Raw genomic sequence first — 21,523 nt, forward strand, 5'->3', positions numbered from 1 at the left:
ATCCAGGTTTTCAAAAATCATGTGCTATTTTTTTATTGTACTGTGTGCTGGGATAGAATAGGAAATTGGTGAGAAAGAATGTCATTTTTGCTGAAGTTTAAAAATGACAGACACTTTGTTTGCCTCAAATACCATATGCTCTGTAACTAGCATTTTAAATGGCATGTTTTCTTTTCCTTATTAAATAAGGTGTGGGGAACTGAAGGTTATCAGTTCCAGGAAGGCTACCGAGAGTTGTGTATTAAAAAAATAGAAGTCTCTGATCTCCACTAGACTCCAGTCCCAGGCTAAAATTCGGGACAACAATCAGACAGATCAATGACTGGGCTGTGGGCTATGTCATGTTTGTGGTCTGTAGAGTGTGGGAAGGTTGATGCTGAACCTCCAAAACTAGCTTTATTTTACATATTTTGATTTCTACCGATTTCCCATTGTCACGCAACCTTTATAGTAGAAAAAGATCTAGCCTGTCAGTACTACAGAGAGGAAAAGAAAAAAACAGAAGACAAAAGGCAAAGAAAGGAGAAATAAAGTGTTCCCTTTTTAACTCATTTTTGGCAGCCAGAAGTAAGTGGTCTGTCAAACGTGCTTCTCAGCGACAGCCAGACTGAGCAGAAGCCCAGAGCTCAGTCAAATTCTGTGTCTTTCAGGCCATGTGCTGTGTTTGCCAAAGTGCCTGCCCATCTGGCCCTGGAAGGAGAATTTGAGTTTTTTTTCCTTTAAAGAAATACACACGCACGCAAATGCACACACAGGCAAATGGGCTGTCAAAAGAAACTGGATGGTTTAGCAGAACTATAAAAGTAAGTAAGAGCTTTTCCTGGAAGGTTGGGAGCCCTCCTAGTGAAAATGAAGAGAACCATGTCTAATTAAAGCAGCTTCTGCTAATTCGAAATTTGTGAGCATTTCGAATGGGCTGGTTTATTTTGTGCTCCCTTTTGAAGAACTTGTTTGCTAAGCAGATAGTGTAAACAATATTTTGGTTAGAACAGTGTTAAACTATTTAGAGAACAAACTTTTTCAAGCACCCTTAAGCCTTTGGAAGTATGTTTGCATACAAACAATTGATATGCTAATTACAACTCGTACTTAGCTGCTTTGGAGAAGTTAATGAAGTTTTCAAAAGTGCCTTTATTACTATCAGAGAATGGGTAGGCACTAAGAGAGCATGTCTAAGGGATAGTCTTTTTAATCATATCAGTCATAGCTTATTGAGAGTGGCTGGCACTATACATGAAGGCATATTGTTTTAGAAACATAACTGGAGACTGAGGAGGTTTCCTGCTAAATGACAAGATATACATAAATACCTCATCCAGGAACTGTGATATTACTGTAGTGTGAAATTCTTCCCACTTGGAAGATACCTTAGAGGATGCCCATCAGTTGCGAATGGCTAAACAAGTTATGATATATTATTGTGATGTAATATTATTGTGCTGTAACAAACAATGAAGGGCATGGCTTCAGAAAAACCCGGGAAGAATTATGTGAGCTGATGCAGTCAAGTGAGCAGAAGTAGGAGAATGTTATACATGGAAACAGCAATATTTTACCAGTTGACTATATTTTGACTATATAATTATCTAATAATATAATTGACTAACTGTGAAAGATTTTACTACTCTGATTGATATGACCCACAACAATTCCAAAGGACTCAAGATGAAAAATGCCATTTGCTTCTACAGAGAACTGATGAACTCTTGAGTGCAGATGGAAGCATATTTTTTCACTTTATTTTTCTTGCCTTTTTTTTTTTTGGCAATATGGCTAATGTGGAGGAAAAAAATGTTTTGCCACTTCTCCCCTCCATCTGATAGTGACACCCTGCCCCCCTCTATACTATGGTGGTGAAACAGATGGCATTTCCTCACCCTTTCTCTCTTTTCCCTGTCCCCTCTGCAGTCATTCACAGCATCCTTGTAACCTGCAGTGCCATATTTATCCTGCCATCTCCATTATGGGTTTGGCAAAGTCCTGAGCTGTGGGATCTACTGTAAACTTCCTCCCGCTTCCTCTAAACAACCCTAATCTCACTTCACTCCTCCCTAGCTTGGGCTGGTATCTGGGCTCTTTGTGAATTTTTATTTAGTTTTTAAAAATTCTGAACTTAAATATCAAATGAAAGCATTTCCATGCACATTGTAGAATGGAAGGGGTTTGACTGTACATGAACCTGTAAATATCTATTGTGTAAAGCTTGCTTTTCTACTCTGTGTCTGAAGACAATGCTTTTCCCACACCTGGACCATTGAAAAGCTTCCTGCTCCTATGTTAGTTTTGAAGATGGAAAGTCCTTGTGCTGAAGAATTCCTATCGGCTTTTCAGGAGTGAGGAGAGAGAAGGCTAAGGCCAGCACAGATGGATCACTGTTATTTGCCCTCGATGTCCTCCCTTCCTTGGCTCTGTTCCTGGGGCAGCCACTCATTTATTTGCAAAGCTTGGAAACCTTTTACTCCATTGGATTCACCATACCTCTTCCCCACCCCCAACTCCTTTTTACTTTTCCATAGCGACTTCCAAGGAACTGCCTCTGCAGCTGTGAGCATCTGTATACTAAGAGGCCAATTATAGTAGGCACTCAGGTTTCATACAAGCCAGATTTAAGGAGGAGGCGTGGCAGTTAGGGGCTGGAAACATGGTCTGTATTACAACCATTTCAATAATACTTGTTTCCTGAAAGAAGGAGAGGAGTTGAGGGAGTAGAAGACAAAGGTATCTTGATTTATATTTCTGCCAAAGTTGTAAAGCAGTATTTTCTTTATTTCAATCATGGAAACCAGTGGTTTAGCATCAAGGTTGTTGTTTTCCTCAAGAAATATTTGTTTGTTTTGTTTCTACCAAATCACTATTGAGGCAACTATGTAAGTAGTGGAAAAAACACCATACAAGGAGTCAGGAGACCTGGGTTCTAATCATGGCTTTGCCATTATCTCCCTGTGACCTTGGGCAAATAATTTACCCTGTCTACGTCCAAGTATCCTTACTTTGTAAAACGAAGGGGTTATCCACCTAGATGAACTCCAAGGTCTCTTCCAGCCTGAATCTTCTTGATTCTATCATCCTAAATGGTTGGTTGGTTGTTGTCCTTCATTCTCGAAGACATCACTATGCTAGAGTCAAGTTTCACTGTGTCCGACTGTGGCTGATCAGACCACTGTGAGCTTGGAATGCTCTGCCCCAGGTTGGGTACAAATAGTCCATGTGAACATTTGGGGTGGGTATTCTAAATTTGTGCATCCTGTGTTTCCTTTGAGCTGTGTCAATTCTGCTTTGCTCATAGAGCACATCACCTTCTCTGATGCGGGCACGCCATGCTGAGTGGTCCTGTTGGGCCTTGTCACAGCTTAATGCTGCAAAACATTCAAATCAGCACGTATTCTGTGTAGTCTGCAGTAGTAACTGTAGGTGTAAAGTATGAATTCATGCACGGTAGAATGTCTAAATTTCAAGTAACCCAAAGAACAAGGGGAAGAGCTATGATTTGGTTCTAAGTAACCTGGAGCGTATGTGTAAGAAGTAGTAGGAAAAAAATCATCTGTAACACATATGGACTGGGAAAAAAAAATAAGTGGAGACCAAGGAATAACAAACAGATGGACAGTCATAGTGTTACCCTGTTACCTATAAAATGTTAAGAACCAGAGGAAGGTCTCCAGGACATTAGGGAGAGTCTCTGTAGAGGACTTGAAGTACTGACCAAAAGTCCCAGTGTATGAGAAGATGGAGGTGGGTCTTGATTTGTATGAGTCTAGGGAAGGCTTACATACATGGGTCATGTAGTGGCAAGTAAGGAAAGGTCTGAAAGTCAAACAGCATAGAAGTAGTAACACTGCATATACAGTGCAGATTCAAATGGAAATGCTGGTGTTAGTAGGTAGGACAGGTGCTTTCCTTATAGACACACCAGGTTTGTTGTTTAGTCGTTTCAGTCTGACTCTTTGTGACCCCATTTGAGGTTTTCTTGCCAAAGATACTGGAGTGGTTTGCTATTTCCTTCTCCTGCTGATGTTACAGAAGAAGAAACTGAGGTAGAGTTAGGCAACTTGCTCAGGGTCACACAGCTAGTAAGTGTCTGAGATTGAATTTGATCTCACGAAGATGAGTCTTTCTAACTCCAGGCCCAGCCTCTATCCACTGAGACACCTAGCTGCCCACTCACCAGGTTATTATAAGTACGGATGTTTTTTCCTTTGGGGGGCCACAGTTTTACACATGGCATATCTAGATTAATCAGTCAGTGAGCATTTATTAAGCTTCTGCTGTGAGCCAAGTGCTAGGACAAAATGGAAACAATCTTTATCCTCAGAGAGTTTACCTTCCAACACGGGGAGATAATGTGCAAATACCAGCAAATTTTTTGAGTAAACACAAGATAAATATAAGATTTTGGTGGGGTGCACTACTAGCTGATCAGCACAGACCTCTTTCTGATATAGGAGGTATTTAAACTTCATTTTAAAGGAAACTAGGGAGTCTAAGAGGCGGGTGGTGAAGAGGCAAGGCATTTCAGGCATCAAGGAACAACTAATACAAACACTTGGAGGTGGGAAATGAAATGTCATGTATGAAGAACATTGAGAAGTTCAGTTTGACTCAGCCATAGTATGTGTGAAGAGGAGTAATACAAAATGACTGGAAATGTAGATTGGTGCCAGATTGTGAAGGGTTTAAATGCTTTTAATTCTAGTTTGATTTAATTTGATTTTGTCCAATCTGATCTAATCTTATTTCATTCTAAAAGTTTATATTTGATCCTTGAGGTGAGAGGGAGCAATGGAGTTTATTGAGCAAAGGAGTGACTCGGTCAGACCTGTGCTTTAGGGATATCATTTTGGCAGTTTTGTGGAGATATACTGGAGAGGGAAGAACTTTGAGGGAAACAAGGAGGAGACTATTTCAGGAGTCCTGGCTGATAGTGCTGACCTGGGGTGAGGGCCATGCGAGTGGAGAGAAAGGGTTGGATAAAAGAGATGTTGTATAAGTAAACTATGTGTTACAGAGGCTCTGTACATCATATGGTGGCTATTTGCCTATGTAAGGTACATTTGAAAATCCCTATGAATATTTAAAAAATTATTGTTATTTCAGTCTGTGTACCAGTCTGTGTCTATGCGGAGTTCCTCTGGCCAGCAAAAAAGGGTGTTTGCAAATCAAACATTTAATTTTGAGAACGACAAAAAAAAAAAAAGTACTTTTCTAGGTTCGGCAAATAGCATTTGATTTACAATATGCTATTCAGTCAGTTAATGAGCATTTATTAAGCACTTGCTGCGTGCCTGGCACTGTGAGGGTCCAGTTGAGATTAGATTACCAAAATTGGTAGACAGCCCAGTTATCAGCTTCCTGATTTTCTTCTGTTTCATTCATTTGCTTGTGAGTAAGATCCAAGGAGACAGCCGATGAGAATAATAAAGGATCTGAGTGCCTAGTGTTGTGCTCTGCGCTTAAAAAATTCTCCGCGATTGTTAAATTTGTTGACTCTCTGCTCTATTTACTTAGTTTTGTGATTTAAGAAACAGAAGAAACTGATGAGTGATTCTAGAAAGGAGAGGTTTAAAGGTTCTACTTCTGGACAGATGAGAGGCATTATTGGGGGGTGAAACTCTGTGTGACTTAACCTGTGGGGATAAGTCATTTAATCTCTCTGAGGCTTGGTTCTCTGTTCTGTAAAATGGGAATGATGATCATTTCAATACCTACTGTAAAGGGTTGCTGTGAGGAAAGTCCTTTGGAAACCTTGAAGCACTATGTAAAATGTGAATTATTGTTGTTATTGAAAGAAGTTGATTAAAAATTTTAGTCTCATGAAAAGTCTGGTGGTCCCATTTGCATATGCCTGAAATAAAATATAATGAATAAATGACTCACTATGGGAAAGTTTTTAGAAGGATGTGAAAGCAAAAGGAATTTATGGTACCATTCGGCGGGGGATGTTTATTATTAGTCCGACTTTGAATGGCAGTTTGGCTTGTATTTGGCCATTTTATTTTTAATTGTGCCCTGTTAAGCCAAGAATAAGATCAAGACGCACACTCAATTACAATGTATTTAATATAATTTGGCCAAAACAATTGTTTTATGGAGTGTTGATTTTATCTGAATGACCTCATTCTTTATTAATCTTTGCGTGGTGGAGGATGAGCTGACTGTATGAAGAGCCTATTTTGCCACCAGATGCCTTTATGTAGCCTCCATTGTTAATCAGAACCATTGGGATCCTGTATCACTAATAAATCAGAGTCAATGACAGTGGCATAGTTAGAAGGGCACAATTGTTTGGACATTTTTTTTTTGTTTTAACCTCCCCCCCCCCCCCCAAAAAAAAAAGGTTGTCTTCCTTCCATATTTTAGATTACCTGCTAACATTACTGGGAGTTTGTTGATTATCCTACAGCAGTGATGTGGATTTTAAAGTTAGCTTCTTCACTTCAGTCCCTGTCTGCCTATTTTCAAGACATAGTTGGTTAAATGGTGTTCCTAAATGAGATTCTTCTGAGTTTTCTCATTTCATACTGAAAGTATATCAATAAATATCACTGAATTTGTGCTAGGGTGAATTTTAAAAAAATCTTTTATTTTTACATTGTCTGGGTTTCCCTGAAGATCCCTTCTTGTGCTGTGTGTTTGTCCTTCATTCTTGAAGAGGACCATGACATCAGGGAAACGATGACATGACTTGCAGTTGACTTGGATTTGAGGGAGGGAGGGCTGTGCAAGGTCACCAGCCTCACTGTCTCCTCCAGAGCCACCTGAGTTCAGTGGCCTGATGTTCATCAGGACGACTAGAGATGGCCCAGGATGCATTGGGAGAACCTGGCCCTTTTAGGCTAAGGCTTTTTCAGGTTCTCACTTCCTCCCCAGAGATTCATTCTTTGATAAAGAGTAAAAAATAGAAAGAGAAAAAGTAGTTCAACATAACTAATTATCATATCAGTGTAGCCTAACAGAATATGGATCATTCTGACCCATAGTCCACTTTTGCTAGGAAAGGAATCAGGTTTATTTTCTCATCTATTGTTTGGGAATAAGTTTGATCATAATTACGCTGTTCAGTTAATTTTTTTTCTCTTAATACCATTATAATCATTATTGTATATATTATTTTCCTGATTCTGCTTACTTTACTTCCTCAGACCATATATATTTTTCCCATTCTTCTCTGAATTCTTCATGTGCATCATTTCTTGTACTATAATATTCTGTTACATTCGTGTACCACAGTTTGTTTATCCAATCCCAGGCTGGTGGACATCAACTGTGTTTTCAATTCTTTGCTACTACAAAAACTTCTGTTATAATGTTTTGGTATATATGAACCTTGAGTGAATGAAGCTTTGAAAAGAAGCCAACTGAAGTGTGTATACACAGCAGTTACTCTTAACATAGCAGTTCCTCATCTCCCATTGCTACGCTTTTGTAGTCTTTGTTCCCACACCTGGAATGTATTGCCTCCTCTCCCTGCCTCTACCTCTGCCTTTTAATGTTGCTAGCTTCCTTGAAGTGTTAGGGTCTGTGCCATGGCCTATAGGAAAGCTTTCCCATACTTGTTAGTTTTCTTCTACTTCTCAAATTATTATGCCTAGACTTATTTGTTTACATGTTATGTCCTCTTAGTAGAGTGTGAGATCCTGGAGTAATAATGGCTAATAACTGTTAGCACTGAAGGTTTGCAAAGTGCTTTATTTATGTTATCATCCTGTCTAGCATGATCTTAATAAGTGAGAGTTGGTTTGAAATAGTTTGTAGATATCCAAGGACAAAATCAAAGAAGAAAGAGTATGCTGTATTCTGTCCCTGTCAATAAATGTTGCAATGTAAGATTTTACTTTTTCTTTTTGTCCTGAGAGCGACTGGCCAAATAGAGTGAAGCGGTAGCAATGACAGGTGGGAAATTTTTGAATTGTCAGTTTAGCTACTTAAGCCAGGACTTGGGGATATAATTTTTTTAAAAAAAATTTATGGCCGTTGTTCAGTTGTTTTCAGTCTTGTTCAACTCATCATGACCCCATTTGGGGTTTTCTTGGCAGAGATACTTGAATGGTTTGTCATTTCTTTCTCCAGCTCATTTTACAGATGAGTAAAGTGAGGCAAACAGGGACAAGCCACTTACTCTGGGTCACGCAGACATTAGTAAGTGTCTCAGGCTGGATCTGAGCTCATGATAACTTTTCAGAGGGAGAGAGGGAGAGAGAGAGAGAGAGAGAGAGAGAGAGAGAGAATGAATGAGTTTGTGTGGGTGTGTATGTATAGAGGGGTGAAGATTAAAGAGGAACTTGATAACCATAGCCATTCTGCTGCTGATGGAACTGGGATTTAAGGGACTTTCTCAAGCCAGCTGTGCTTTTGTGACTGAAAAGTCTCACTGCCCAATTCTCAATCCATTGATTAGTGTCTCTTATTTAAAAATACCTTCTGATGTGAGTCATGCTTATACCTACTGCTAGGGATACAAAGACAAAAATGAAGACTTTCCCTGCCCTCAAAACATATTCTGTCAGAGGGGAGGTAATATGTACATATACAAGTATCTAGGTGTCACAGTCGATAGAGCTCCAGACCTGGAGTCAGGAAGACCTGAGTATTTAATCTGTCCTCAGACACTTACTAGCTATGCGACCCTGGGGCAAGTCACTTAACCCTGTTTGCCTTGGTTTCCCCATCTGTAAAATGAGCTGGGGAAAGAAATGACAAATGACGCTAGTATCTTTGCCAAGAAAACTCTAAGTGGGAGTCACAAAGAGTTGGATATGACTGAAAAACAACCAGAAATGAAATACAAAAGAAATAAAAGGTACTTTGGGGAGTGAGAAGTACTGGCACCAAAGAGGATCAGGAAAAGGACTCATGTTGGAGGTTGCATTTGATCTGATCTTTCAGGGAAACCTAGGATTGCAAGAGATGGATGTGAGGAGGGATTGCATAGAGGATAGCCATTGCAAAGGTTGTCAACTGTGAGGTGAGCAAGAATGGGCCATAGAGCCTATTGAAAAAAAGCAGTATAAAATAAGACTGAAAAGATAGGTTCGAATTAGGTTGTGAAGGTCTTTAAATACTAAACAGATGAGTTTGTAATTCATCCTAGAGTCGATGGGGGTCCACTGGAATTTAATTAGTAAAGGAGTGATGTGGTCAGACTTGTGCTTTAGGAAAATCCCACACAGCTGTATGATGGCGTGAATGTGACCCTGTAGCTTGACATATTTTCCTTCTTATCCTCTAAGTAACATAGAAAAAAATTCCAATATCATTCACTTACCAAGTAATAATAATATTTCATTTATATAGCATTTTAAGGTTTACAAAATGCTTTCCTTACAACAGTCTTTTGAAAAAAAGCAATGCCAATATTGCTAGCCCCATTTTACAGATATGGAAACTGAGTAGGGGAGGTAATGAGCATTTATATGATGCCTACTAAGTGCCAGACTCTGTGCTTTATAAACATTGTACAAATATTTTCTCATTTGATCTCCCAGCAATCCTGAGAGAGGAGTGCTGTCTCTATCCATTGTGTTACCCAGCTGCCTCGAGTATAAGTCATTTGCCCGTAATCTCACATGTAATAAATATCACAACTAGAATTTTAACCTAGTTCTCCTCACTTTAAGTTGAGCACTATTTGCATTGCCTCTTTCCATTCTTCTGGAGGTTGATTAAGAAAGTGATTCCTATATAAAAAATGGAAAGTTTATCCTAAAAGGACTAAAATCTTTGCTTGACAGCAAAAGGTTAAAAGCTGAGGCTTAAAAACTTTTCATGAACTAATGAAATACTATATTGTTGGCACATTTACTTCAAAATTAAATTAAACACTTTTCTGTTTTGGAAATTTTTGAAAGCTATGCCTGGGATTAGAGAATTCAAGTTAATATATACTACTTCACTAGAAAATAAGTTGGAGGATGTTTTGATCAGAAAAGACCTGCTTTAACCATAAGATATTCTTCCTAGTCTAAATAGAAGGAAATCATTTGGAAAAGTGTCACCAAAAGCTATTTTCAGACTGAGAATTGTAATGGAACACTTGGAAATTTTCATCCTTTCCCTGAATAGGAAAAGTGTTTTATTTTCAGAGCTAAAGAATGCTACACGATGTTCCAAAAATCTGTGCCCATGGAATGGATCTGATGTGCTAAATTTTTTGAGAGGAAACACAATTTAGTACAGGGATGGCCAACTAGCCAACTCTTAAAGATAGGAATGAGGGGAAAGGAAGTGCACATGTACCATAGCATATACCTTGTTGGAGCCTAGATTTAAAATGACAGTGGCCTTCGTCAGGCAACAGGGCAATGAAAGGTTCAGTGAAAATGATATGATTTAAGGTGTCTAGAGACAAGGGACTATTCAGGGGACCATATCCAAATAGTAATGACTCTAGAAGCCACCTTATTTAGTCACCATAGCAAATACCTTTCAGATATGAAGGTTTCAGCTGACTTTCTCTGGTTATTGCAATGCTGTGGAGACAGAATATCTTATTCTAATTTTTTTGCTTCTCCCTTTCTCACTCATTTCTTATTTCCTTGCATAATACATGTAGGATTGTAGGATTTAGGGCTAGAAGGAATTTTTGATGCAGCCTAGTCCAGTTCCTCATTTTATAGATGAAGAAACTGAAAGCCAGAGCAGACAGAGCCAGGATTTGAACCCAAGTCATCTGATTCCAAATCCATTGCTCTTTCAATGACATCAAGTAGGTAACTTCCCACTGGTCATAGAAGAAGAAATCTCCTCTGTTTAGCTTTGTAATATATATATATATATATGTGTGTGTGTGTGTGTGTGTGTGTGTGTGTGTGTGTGAGTGTGTATGTACTTGTTCCCTCCTTCATTAGAATATATGTGCTTTAAGAGTAGGATTATTTCATTCTTTGTATTTAAATCCCCAACCTCAAATATGACTGGCTTATAGTAGGTGCTTAATAAATACTTACTGATCTCAAACTTACTGAGGATTAAAAATTCCCCTTGACCCACTTTTGAGATTTTGTTCTTTGTCTTTTCACAGCATAGAGCACTGTTAATTATTCACTTCTTCTAAGTATTCTGCCCTCCCTTGGCTTCAGGGACGCTGCTTGAATTAAATTCAACAAAACAATTATTAACACCTACTATGTGCAAAACCCTGTACTAGGGCCACAGATACAAAGAAAAATAAATCAGTCTTTGCCCTCAATTATCCTCATATCCTCCTACAATAGTAATAAATTGATTCTTTTATCTCTTTATACAGATTGTCTTCCAGGGTTTGTTATCTGTAAGTCTTATTGATCCTCTAGGTTCTTGTCCAAGGGTGGGGAACCTGTGGCCTTGAGGCCACATGTGGCCCTGTAGGTCCTCAGGTGCAGCCTTTTGACTGAGTCCAAGTTTTACAGAACACTCCTTTTATTAAGGGGATTTGTTCTGTAAAGTTTGGATTCAGTCAAAGGGCCACACTTGAGGACCTAGAGGGCCATATGTGGCTTTGAGGCAAGGCCAATAACACCAGCACACAGGAGGGCTACTAGCACAGATTCTTTGATCTGCTTTTCTAAGGAAAGCAACTTTAAGGGGTTTATAATCTTACTTTAATTAAACATACATATATCATTCACTTAGTTCAGAGGAAAATGACAGCACCCTGAACTTAAGAGAAAATACAAGCAGAAATTATATAAGCAGAGCAAATAAACACAAATCAGCAGACAGGGCTTCTAGCTATCTGACCAAGACATTCCATACATAGTTACCAGAGAGAGAAGCACCACCATCTGTTTTTTCAAAGCCAGGGTTGGGGGGATGGTGGCTCCTTAATGGCTACCCAGAATCTCTGTACCAACACTCTTCTAATGAGTGAGCCCCCAAAACAATACCTTACCTCCCACAGTTCTGAGAGTTCTTGATTCTCAGTTCTGGGTTCAGTGGCTATCCTCTGTGTATTTATAACTTTTTTCATCTGAGGGCTTCACACCTCTCCTGACCTAATTAGCAAAAGGGTGTGGGCCTTCCTACAAACAAAGGCAAGACTCAATCAAAGGCACTTGATTATCGCCTTAGTGCTGAGAAGCACTCCAAAAGAAAAAACAGTAAAAAGTCTCACTTTGCTTGCCCTTACAGTTCCCTACCCCTATATGTTGGCTATAGGTCTGTGTCAATATTGTCTTCCAGATAGTCAACTTCTTGAGCATAGGGTTTGTTTCACATTTATTCTGAAGAGCTTGTGATGTCATGAAAAGTAAATGCTCACTAGTGGTATTGTGTTCACCATGATGATCATGATGATTGCTTATTTACTTTTGGTTTGTCTATTTAGTTGTTTGAAAACAAACTCAGGTGGTTCACTTGAGAGGAAAAAAAGAAAAAAGACAACCCTGTGAAAACTGAAAACATCCAAAATAGCTGTTTCAAAAACAAAAGTGTAAAACATTCATAATGGTAGAGTGAGGATGACATCCAGTTTATCCCTGAGAATGTCAAATCAGCTTACCCAACTCAGTTAATATATGACTGAAATACAGCCAGGAACAATTTAAATAAGTGTGGGAGGGAGAAAGAAATCTCCTCTACTTACTTCTCTTGGATTGTCTTCTCTCTAGTTTGCCTAATTTGAACACCAGAATTCTGTAGCTCATTTAAATGAACCTAAGAGTATCCATTTCCCTTCAGAGTTTAGGGGGCTGCCTGTCTGGAAGTTCTGTTAGGGTCATAAAGAATTAGTCTGAGCTCCTTACTTTCATTTGCAGCTAGCTATACTTGTTTTAATGTGTTAGCAGCAGTTCCAATTAACATCAAATTAGCCTCAATTAAGCAATTTCCCATGTAAATATACACATACATATAGCTGATCCAAAGATTCAGCAGGTTTTTTTGGGGGGGTATGTGTGTGTTGGGTTAATGTACAAGTACAGAAATAGCTGATGAAAGCCCTGAATTAAATTATGATGTAATTCTTGATTAAAAAGAGGCCAAAGTTCTGTTTCTTTGCCAAAGATAAGCTGCATTATGATATGGCTAGTGGTTTCAGTTTCCTATGACTCATTCAGTTAAGCCAGTCACATTTTGCCACTTTTAGAGCACTACATATATATATTTTAATTTTTAATTTAATTTTTTAAACATTCATTTTTAATAAAATTTTGTGTTCCAGATTTCCTCCCCCTCTCTCTCTTCCCTCTTCCTTATGACAGTAAGCAATTTGATATAGGTTTTTTTGTGCAATCATGCAAAGCATATTTCTGTATTAGTCATGTTAAGAGCACTATATTTCTGAAAAATGGCCAAAATAGATTTTAAAATTGTAGCCATAAGATCTAGCTCTTTTCCCCCGTTCTCTCTTTATGAGCCATGTCTATGTAGGTAGCCTATCCTGCTCATGACAGGATGTGTAGACTGGAGCTTTAGGACTGCCTTCTCTTTGATGAGAATTTTGCAGTCAGGGGCACTAAATTGACCTTTTCCTCCCTTCCCACCCCCCGAAAAACCAAAAGAAAACAAAACACCATCACCACCACCACCACCACTACCACCACCACCACCACCACCACCACCACCACCACCACCACCACCACCACCACCACCACCACCACCACCACAGGAGTAGTGCCAGCATTGGTCTCCCTGAACTATAAAGTTATGTTCATAACTCGGATACCTCAGAACTTGATGCCAAGGGTCCATTCATTTTAAAATCTAAAAGCTTCAAAGTCTGTCTCTTCATGGTTAAGTTGAATTCTACTTTAAGTCAATGTTAATAAGTACTAACTCGGTTTATTTAGTGAATGGGGAACTTGTGCCTGAAGGGAAGGAATCTCATGCTGTCTTTACTCATCCACTTTTATTTCTCTCGGCAGAAATTATGTTGTCAAAGACAGAAATACCCTTAACCAGTTTTTTTAAAATGTAGATTAGTTTTTCCAGTCAGCAAAAATTTGCCTTTTCTCCCTTCTACCTTTCTCCCAAATGAAAAAGAAAGAACAAAGCCCCTGTTAGAAACATCTATAGTCAAGGAAAGCTAATTTCTGCATTGGGCATGTCTTAAAATTAAAATATAGCAAAACAAAACAAAAAAAAATAGATAGCTTGTTTCCAGTGCTTTTTCATTAGTTCTCTGGAATAATGGTTGGTCATTGCATTATCCTAAGTTTTTTCAAAGTTTTTGTATTTATAATATTGTTGTCATTGTTAAAATTATTCTCCTGGTTTTGCTCATTTCACTCATATATCAGTTCATAGAAATCTTCCCAGTATTCTCAGAAACCATCACCTCCATCATTTCCTTTTCACGTTTCTCTTGAACCGAAACACAACTTTATTCAGTGTGGATTCTAGCAAAAAAAAAGACCTGAAGTGACTTCTTTGCATAGTTAATATAAATTGTAAATTTTAGTAAGAAGAATTCATTGAATTGAATATTTGCAGTTCTTTGTAAAGGATGGTGTATGAACCATACAGAACCCATTGCATGCTGAAGTGTAGGTTGTTATTTGAGAGGTGAAATTTTGAAAACATTGTTTCAATTAAATAGGAAATTGAAACATTTTTGAAATCAGAAGATTTATGATGTAGTGAAGCTTTTGTTTTTATTGAGTACATTGCAGTATAAGTGAATCAGTTATGGTTATCATTTTGATACTGATGGAAGTGTACACACAGAATAATTATCAAACGTTCTGTGGAAAGAGCACAGACTGCCTGGTCAGAGGAGTGTGCTTACTCGCCCTCCCTGATGCTTACTCGTTGTGTCACTGCAGGCATTTTTTTAACCTTTCTGGCCCTCGCTGTTTTCATCCATAAGTTGAGAGCGTTGGACTAGATGGTCCCTTGGGTCCATTCCAACTCTGAAACTTACGTTGCTATGATAGAGGAGTCCTCAAAAGCATCACATTTGAATATGGGAAGCCTCCAAACCACTATTTGTGACTATTTTGGAACATTCTAATCTTCATCAATTTTGGTCTCTCAGGAACAGAGGACATTTGAGGATTGTGAATCACCAAAAGAGCAACATCATTGACATTGGAGAAGAAAAACTTATGCAACTACCTTGAAGTTTAGGATTATAAGCAGTGTTTACTTCAACGAAAATAACTAATTTAACTCTCCATGAAAGGCATTGAAAGTACTGTTGCCTTTTTCCACTTATGTGAATCAAGATTTTCAGCCTCTCCATGCCTTATCAATTACGTTCATGTCTTCCTACAAATCCTCCCGGCAGAAGAGCCATGTATGTTTTGAGGCTCTTTTTTTCTGGTGCTTGTATTATTTAAGGGATAACAGTACAGCGTTTGAGTCATCAGCCCGTTCTTTTTTCATTTATTATGTGGGCAGTTCTCTTTAACAAAGACTTTTCTGTCATTTCTCACACGCAAAGATCCTAGATTATTGATTTATTATCATTTTTGTACCTATCAGCCATAATGATAGGAATATTAATAATACTTCAAGCCTAGACAAGTACGTACCTTCAGTGAATGCAGACAGATTGTGAGTCCTCTGCCTCCTAGTAGATGGTCTTTATGAATTGCTGTTGCCAAAAGTTCCATCACCTGGTATCCATTCTCCTGGTGCTCTCCTACCTTAGCTAGGTTGGTTTTTGTATGACAAGGGCATCGACAATCTGTGTTGAAGAAGCGTGGAGCAGTGGGTAGAGCTCCGGACTTGGAGTCAGAAAGGCCTGGGTTCCATTCGTGCCTCAGTTACTGTGCAACCCTGTGCAAACCAATTAACTTCCTCTGCAGCCCAGTTTCTACAACTATAAAATTAAAGGGCTGGACTCTATAGATTCCTCATCCCCTTTGATATATAAATCTGTGATCCTGTTTTCAGCAGGCTGTACTCAAAGCCTTTCAACCTTGGTGACATTTGCCAGCACTTGAACTTCAGTACCAGAGCCTCAGAGAATCCAGAGTAACCAAACTTGTTATCAGAATGGGATTTAATCAGGAAAACAATCATAATAACATATTTAGTAGTTACAAAGTACTTTCCTCATCACAACCCTCAAAGGCAAATAGTTCAAACATTCCTTCTTCCCATTTTCCAAATGAGAAATATAGATTCAGAATATAAATGCTCCTGTCAACACAGCTATTAAGTGTTAGAGTCAGGACTGAAATCTAGGATTTCTGATTAAATCCAATGTTCATTCCAGTCCTTGAAGGTAGAAATTGTTTTGTTGTTGGTATTTGTATCCTTAGTATCTAGCACTGGGCCTGGCACAAAATAAGACTGATTTCATCTGACTATGCACAATATCCAAGTGGTTGAGCTGCTCTAAATTTCTACAGCAATTTACATTTTAAAAGTCCTTTGCAATAATGTACTTATTCATGTTGGAAAATCATCAGAATAAAAAAGTATGGCTAACTCTGCAACAACCCACGTGGGGGGAGGATTGTGGGGGCGGGGAGGAGATTTGCTTTGGGGTCTAACCCCAGGGGTAGTAATGATGATGCTTAATAGACAGATAACAAGAAGAATGACTTCTGAGTGTACAGAAAGGGCAATAGGGCGCGATGATAAGGGCATATTTGTTGTGAAGCTGCTTTTTAAGAAAGGATGATCAAAAAGTTATCCCAGAAAATGTCAGTTTTGAATTTCAGCAGAGAAACTTGAACCTCAGGAACTGAGATAAAACCCTTGTGAATGTGAATAAGAAGAAAGCTTAAAAGAATTGCTTCAAGTTGAGTGCTTTTGGGAGTAGTGCTGAAATTCTCCAAATACTAACCATTTAGCTGGAGTAGATTTGGTATCCATTGTCTCTGTTCACACTGATCAGGAAAAAAAATTTTTTAGCCATAGAGTTTGCCATGTCAAGTGCTGTGCTTATAACCCAAAATGTTAGCTTCCTGTGAGATTAGCCAGACAGTCCGAAGCAATACGAAAATTCATGGAGCTTTTCATTCTTTCCCTCCAATAGCTTTATTCGATTCTCAGGAGAGAAGCATGTCATAATGATCAGAAGACCTGGTGGTAAACTTACATGCTTTTAAATGCTTAACAACATTCATTTTCTAGTTCATAGAAATAAATTTTTAAAAATTCAAAATCAGTTAAGGAAATATATTCTTACAATTCAAATTCTAGGCATTTTATAAGATATGTAATTTTTAATTTTTGAAAATTAATAATCTGTTTTTATTCCCTCCTCCTGGAGGGAGGAAAACACCATCAAAAAAACCAAAAACAGAAGAAAAACACAACCCTGTAACAAATATAGATAGTCTAGCAGAACAAATTTCTGTGTTGTCCACATGCAAAAAAAAAAAAATTCCCCAATTTGGTCCAAGAGTCCATCCATTGCCTCTCTGTCAGGAGGCCATGTTTCATCATGGTGCCATAGCCCCTCTAGCATTTACCCTTTTCCTTTTTTGTAAACTTTGGCAGTCTGATAAACATGAGGTTGTTTCGGTTTACATTTCTCTCCTTATTGGTGATTTGGAGCATTTTCTTCAAGTGGTTATTTATAGCTTAGATTTATTCCTCTAGAAGCTGCCTCTTTATCTCTTTTGACCATTTAATCAATTGGGGAATGGCTTCTACAATACAATTGTTAAAAGTTTATTAAACTTAAAGGCATACCTCAAAGGCTTTGAGCACTCAAGAAAATGTAACTGAAAGTATTGACAAAGAAGTCAATGTTCCCAACCTTAGTGACGCCTCTGACTCTTCTTCTAATCACTCAGTAACCAAGTCCTATCAATTTTAATTTTTCACTATGTCTTACATATATTGCCTTCTCAGTTTTGTAGTAGGGCCATCATTACCACCCAACTTGACTATTTTAACAGCATGTTTAATAGAACTTTCTAATAGGGCTCTACCTTCCCTCCCTACCTGAATCCATCTGCCTTTTATAGCATTGCCAAGATGTATCTTCTTCATGTTTAGGTGTCAGCTTGTCTTTCTCTCCAGCAGTTGTCACTGGCTCCCTCTTATCTACTTAGTGAAGTTCATACTCCTTTACCTGATGCTCAAGGTACCTCCTATAACCTGGCATCATCTCACATTTTTATTATTGTCTCATTTGGCTTTGGCCAAATGTTACTACTCTCTGCCACCCAGGGAAGCTATGGTATTCTCTCATGTTCATGCCTTTTGTTGTTCCCTATTTATACGTGGAATGTCCTCACTCATCTTCTTTCCCAGTGAATTCTAACCCATCTGTTAAAGCTTGTCCCCCCTTACCCTAAGAAATCTACTCCAAGAAGCCTTCCCTTGGACCCTGAGTTGGTAATGACCTTCCCAGTCAAAGTTCTTTCAGCATTTGCTTTGCAGCTATTGTGAGATATTGTATATTGTGGTTATTTGTGTTTGTGTTCCTACAAAACTATAAACTAAAGACCATGTCTTATCCAGAGTACCTTTCCCCAATGCCTCACACAGTAATACACTCATAGTAGGTGCCTGATAAGTGTTTGTTGTATTTATTATTGAGAGTATCTCTAAGTTCCCTCAGATAAGGAATAGAAAACATTATATTAGTACATTTATTGTAAGAACGCTGTCATTTCTAAAAACTGTTGTTTTTTTGAGGGAAGGGACATCCCTTTTGGAAATGCCTTTAGAGCCAATTCTGTGTGTGTGTGTGTGTGTGCGCGCGCGCGTGCTTTCACATCCTTAGGGGTGGCACATATTTAACCTGTGAGTGTAATTTTGACTTTTAAAAACATCTCCAAGGCATTTGAAAACAAGTCTGGTGAAGAAAGGAGGGAAAAAATTAGGGGTGACTATCAAGGTAAAATGCTTGATTTGGTGTATCTCACAACTATCTCCAGGGACATTTCTAAAAGAGAAACTCCAGAATGGGTTTTGTTTGTTTGTTTGCTTTTGTTTTTTTAAATCAAAGACTGTTAGAACACATGCCTTCAGAGGTCACTACTTTGAAAGGGATGGAGTTCTTTTAGATATATAAATTCTGCCATGTTTGTTTTTGAATCAGTCTCATTATTTTCAGGGTATGCTAGCCATGTATGTAGTTAGTTGAGGAGGGGAAATAATTTAGCTTGAGGTATATTGAAATATGTATAATAAATAACTTTCCCATTAGCCTGTGAGCTCCTTGAGAACAGGGGCTGTTTTTTGCCTTTCACTCAATCAATCAACATTCATTAAGTGTCTACTGGAGATACAGAAGACACACAAGACAATTCTTAACCCCAAGGAGCTCACCATCTAATGAGGGACGCAATTTGCAAACAAATATATACAAAGCAAGCAATATACAGAATAAATAGGAAATAATTAAGAGAGGGAAGGCACTAGAGAACTTCGCACAATGCCTGGCACATTGTAGGTCTTTAACAAATGCTTGCTGATTGGCTGGCTTACAATAAATTCACACACACACACACACATACATATACACACATTCTCCTCATATATATGCATAGTCACATAGTATATATGAGATGTATGTCCATACTGCTATACTAAAATTTGATGAGCCTGTGTGTGTGTGTGTGTGTGTGTGTGTGTGTGTGTGTTAACTGCACACACTGTAAAATGGGTGCTGCAGTGAGCACTGGCCCCTGGAGTCAGGAGCTTTAGGCTCCAATCAGAGGTCTACAGCTGATTAGCTTGGGCAAAGTTGCTTACCCTCTTTGAGCCTCATTTCTTTATCTACAAAATGAAAGGATTTGAACAAGAAGATCTCTAAGGGCTTTTCCAGCATTCTGATCCTTAACTACAGCTTCAGTTCACACCAAACAAAAATTGCTTCTCACTTTTGCCAATTGGCTCTTTGTAGGATTGCTTTCATAGACTTGTTTCTGGTGTTGAGCTGTGATATTTATCCTTATGAATGTGAGAGGATGCGTCATTCTTCACAGCTTAAATATTTTTCTGATTTCTTTTGTTCCCTGCAGGAAAGATTTCAAGTCAAGAATCCTCCCCACACATACATCCAGAAGCTAAAAGGCTATCTGGATCCAGCTGTAACCAGGAAGGTAAGATGAATGTGATGGCTGTTATGGTATATCCTCATCAGCAGCCAGAATCCTCTTATATTTGAAAAGGCCTTCCTTCCTCAAACACAAATCCTCTGCCAGATCCTCCGGGAAACAGTCTTTTGAAATTGAAAAAATGAGAAGGGAGCAAAGAGAAAAGAATCCGCCTCCCTTGACAATCCCCATCACCTTGGAAGTTTGGCTTTTTTGGGGGTGGGGGGTGGGGTGGTATTTAGTGGAGAAGGAAGGAAGCCAGGCAGAGAAAGGCTATTCAGTTATTGCCATTTGCTCCCATTACAATGCGCAAAGGGCAGAACCCAAAGGTATAGCAAAACATGAGAAAAGTGTGCCTAGCAGAAAGGAAAGATGTTTGTCATGCACTGGTGCGCTTCCAGAGACCTTGAAAATTACTGGGGCTTTGTCAGCCCAGCTGTGTATTCATATCCTGTGTTGCTACTTTTAACAGCCTCTTCCTCCCTTAAGAAGGTGAGGAGAGAATGTCCGATTCCATTCTCAACTCATTCCCTTTCTTTCCAAACAAGCCCTGCTTTGTTGCAGCCACACAATTGATTTGGGCAGATGCCTTGTGGTAAAGTGTGTAGCCTGGCACAGCCCTTGGGGCCTTGGATCAATCCCTGGCTGTCTCAGGGCAAAGCTGGCCTCAATCAAGATGGGCAAAAGGGCTTTACACCAGATAACGTTTGTTTTCCTGTTGACCTAGTGCCCCTGCTTTCTTGTCAAGGCTGCAGTGAAAATATCTTCAGCTACAGTCCCTCTGTTGTTGCCACATGTGACCCAGAAGAAAAAAAAAAGAGAAAAACTTCACTTGTTATTGGCTTAAGGGCCGTTGCCTCTATGGGTTATTGTTCTTGTGCTTTTTAATAATTAAAAAAAAAGGCTAGCAAATGAGATCAGATTTTGCTCCCTTCTAAATTTTTTCTGAACTTTTATTTTTAGAGTGGCTTGTGATTAGTAAGGGGAGAAAAAATACTAGGTACATTTTAAAATTTATTGAGTGTCTATAATGTACTAAGTTCTGTTCTTAAGAGACTCCTGGCACAGTGATGCCCATCTGAGAGAATACGTTATGCAGCAGCTCAATGGCATGGCAAGTGACACACGGGATAGATCGCTAGGTCTGGAGTCAAGGAAGCCCCGAGTTCAAATAAAGCCTCATACGCTTACTACCTCTGTGTCCTTGGGCAAGTCACTTTGCCTCAGTTTTCTCAACTGTAAAATAGGGCTCATAATAGCATCTACCTCACAGGGTTGTTGTGGGAAACAAATGAAGATAATATTTGTAAAACATTTAGCCCAATGCCTGGCACATAGCAGGCACTATAGCATACGGGTATCACTCATTCAGTAGTGTAGATCAGGTATGGACATATTGCTGAATTGGTTCCTTAAATGACCACTATGTGAGTGCTGCTCAGTTCTTAAATTGATGAGTGACGTATGTGGTTTGCTTCCTTCTCTAATTTACTTTGCCAGCTTTTCATGGAGCTGCATGAATTCAGACAGTTGAAGAGTTTAAGGTTACAAATATTTTAAATCAGGGGTGGGGAACCTGTGGCTGTGAGACCATG

At 38.8% G+C, this 21,523-nt stretch overlaps 1 protein-coding gene across 3 annotated transcripts in view; it reads left to right on the plus strand.

Moving 5' to 3' along the window:
• FMNL2 (formin like 2) overlaps positions 1-21,523 on the plus strand; it is a 366,341-nt gene that overhangs the window by 224,935 nt on the left and 119,883 nt on the right. For all 3 annotated transcript variants that reach the window (XM_036743438.1, XM_036743440.1, XM_036743439.1), the window contains exon 3: positions 19,854-19,934. In XM_036743438.1, the coding sequence (XP_036599333.1) occupies positions 19,854-19,934 (81 nt within the window). The remainder of the gene's footprint in view (positions 1-19,853; positions 19,935-21,523) is intronic.

Source organism: Trichosurus vulpecula, chromosome 2 (assembly GCF_011100635.1).
Source record: "Trichosurus vulpecula isolate mTriVul1 chromosome 2, mTriVul1.pri, whole genome shotgun sequence".
Taxonomy (NCBI): Eukaryota; Metazoa; Chordata; class Mammalia; order Diprotodontia; family Phalangeridae; genus Trichosurus; species Trichosurus vulpecula.